The sequence below is a fragment of the Oncorhynchus tshawytscha genome, linkage group LG30 (assembly GCF_018296145.1).
Source record: "Oncorhynchus tshawytscha isolate Ot180627B linkage group LG30, Otsh_v2.0, whole genome shotgun sequence".
In the NCBI taxonomy this organism is placed as follows: Eukaryota; Metazoa; Chordata; class Actinopteri; order Salmoniformes; family Salmonidae; genus Oncorhynchus; species Oncorhynchus tshawytscha.
The window spans coordinates 13,874,749-13,877,142 of record NC_056458.1 but is presented as its reverse complement, the minus strand read 5'-3'; the positions used below and the strand labels follow the sequence as shown (position 1 = coordinate 13,877,142).

At 38.2% G+C, this 2,394-nt stretch overlaps 1 protein-coding gene across 1 annotated transcript; it reads right to left on the bottom strand.

Moving 5' to 3' along the window:
- Positions 1-258: 258 nt before the first annotated feature.
- LOC112250266 (60S ribosomal protein L36a) lies at positions 259-2,078 on the bottom strand. The gene is made up of 5 exons (XM_024420263.2): positions 1,959-2,078; positions 1,511-1,616; positions 850-917; positions 533-655; positions 259-328 (listed from the first exon to the last, which is right to left on the bottom strand). The coding sequence occupies exons 1-5, from the start codon at positions 1,959-1,961 to the stop codon at positions 308-310; spliced, it is 321 nt and encodes a 106-aa protein (XP_024276031.1). The 5' UTR covers positions 1,962-2,078; the 3' UTR covers positions 259-307.
- Between the last annotated feature and the right edge of the window lie 316 nt (positions 2,079-2,394).

The following is a 2,394-nucleotide window of genomic DNA, read 5'->3' as shown; positions in this document are numbered from 1 at the left end:
CAGCTTTAAACAGCTGAAAATACAATATTTTAGGATACGGAAAACATATTTCAGTTATGGTACAATGATTTGTCAAAATGAAATTAGGCAAACTTTTCACATTTTAGCAACCAGGAAATGGTAGCGCAGTTTCTGCATATCACACCTTTAATGTGTAACTACATGTGCCAGACAACTCAAGATCCCTTATCTGATTGGTTCCAATGTTTCAACGCATAAAGGTTTATTAACTGACAGTAAATACAGTACAAGTTCAGGTACAGTTAGAATACATATTTTATTGACAAGTGACCCAAGAAAAGAGAGCTCAAAACTGGATGACCTGGCCCTGAAAGAGTGAGAAAAAAGACATAAGAAATTGGTATTTCAAATTGTTGCAAAGAAATTCAAATCACCACCTATTAACTCAATCTCATTAACACCACTGTCTGCCTACTGCCTTATTTCCAAACAATGTTCTGGTTTGCCATTACGCTTAGAGTAGAAGCCAAGTTTGTTGGCTCTCAAAACTGGGGAGAACCAGCATGCTTACCTTTCTCTTCTTGTCTCCTCCCAGTTCAAAGTGTTTGCATCTCTTGATGGGCACCATTCTCTTTTGCCGACAGTTGGGCTCCACACACTCCAGCCTCAACACGATCTTCTTTGTAGTTTTAGCCTGCAGGAGAAATCACAAGGGTTTGAGCAAGTAACATAAAAAGATGGAAATGATGTGTGCTGACTAATAGACTGAGTATTGACATGGAGAATAAACCCGAAGACAGTGGCAATTTGCAAACAAACATGTCCCATCTGTAGGAGGGGAAGACAAGGTGAATTTGTAAATCTTTTCCCATTATGATTATTCCATACCTTCTTTCTGAAAATAGGCTTGGTCTGGCCACCATAACCAGATTGCTTTCTGTCATATCTCCTTTTGCCTGAAAAACAGTTACCTGATAAATGCATGCCAAGGTAGATACCACACATTATACATGTGAATGTTCAAGCAGACAAGAAAGGAAAGTAACTTTAGACCAAAGATGTATTCTAACTAAACCAAGATAGACCACAGCCTGTCGTTTCCAATGGGAACAAATTAGTCATATCATGCAAGGAGGGCAGAGCCAAGCACAAGCTAGCGAGATCCTACTGGCCCTTACTAGCATGTATCTGCATAGCCTACCCTGTGAGGTGCATGTGCAATAACTCAATTCACCTTAGCACTTCTAAATAACACTTTTTTTAAATTATTTTTTACTTTTACAAAAGGTAAAGTCCACAAAATGTAGTCGACTCTGTTCATAACAGATTAGTTGTGGGAACAGATAACTATTCAAGTCAAATGTTTCATGGATGAGAATTTTCAGAATGTCAGCCAAAATCCATCTCCTCCCACTGCCTGCCACTGGGCTTCCTCTCAGTACCATATTTGGTAGTGAGTGGAAACAAAAATGCAGATGATTCACAATTATACATCCGGTGAAATATCTGTCTCGTTGTTCTATTTGTGGTTAGACTATAGCAAACTTACCCTGTGCATACAGAGAATCCTTCCCCTTCTTGTACTGGGTAACTTTGTGAGTTTGATGTTTCTTACATTTCTTGCAATAAGTCCTGCGGGTCTTCGGTACGTTTACCTAGATAAATTATAAAAAATAAGTAAATGACTGTACCAAAGATACTATAGTTAAGGCTTCTCTCCGATTTAAACATGTGCCCCGTTGCGTTCTAGCAATTTCAGTAACGTTAACTAGTTGCCAAGTAGCTTAACCACATTGCATTGGAAGTGTTTGCTTAGCTAACGTTCACTAACCAATTCCTGTTAATACGCTCTAGGGCCACAACCAACTGGCTCGTATGAAACGGGAGGGAGAACAATAGTTGCAACACATTATCTCCTACATACAATATAAACTAGCTTAAATACATTTTTTAAATAGTTGTGGGTTACAAATTAGCAATTGGTAGCGAAAACGTACCATGACTGCACACTCTTGATGCAGGAGGTCAAAGGAAGAAAAATAAGTCAGGAGACCACATGTAGATGAAACCGGAAATACGTGAGTGAGCTGAACAGAAGAGATCTGTGCAATACAATAGTGCCGTCCTGTGGATTAAGTCCGCCTAGCAGAAGATAAAATAATTTAATGGAAATTACTGGCACAGGGTTTCTAAACCCATACTAAACCATCTTTGTTACAGGTAAGTCATTTTTATGGCTGTTCCCAGTTCACGGATGTAAGAATGAAGAAATGACTTGTAAGCCTACATTGTGACAATGGAATCTGACTTTCATTTACTGAAACCATTACTGAGAGACTAGAATATGTAATATTGACATGGATAACTGCATGTGGAAATGTACTATTGTGGAAAATAATTATGTTAGAAACATTGAATTATGAATGTATTAAT

Bases quoted from the DNA above. Each gene is read 5' to 3' on its own strand.
- LOC112250266 (XM_024420263.2), bottom strand. The intron at 656-849 runs GTATGGAATAAT...TTTCTCCTGCAG, and splicing joins AGCCTATTTTCAGAAAGAAG to GCTAAAACTACAAAGAAGAT. The intron at 329-532 runs GTAAGCATGCTG...TCACTCTTTCAG, and splicing joins GAGGAGACAAGAAGAGAAAG to GGCCAGGTCATCCAGTTTTG.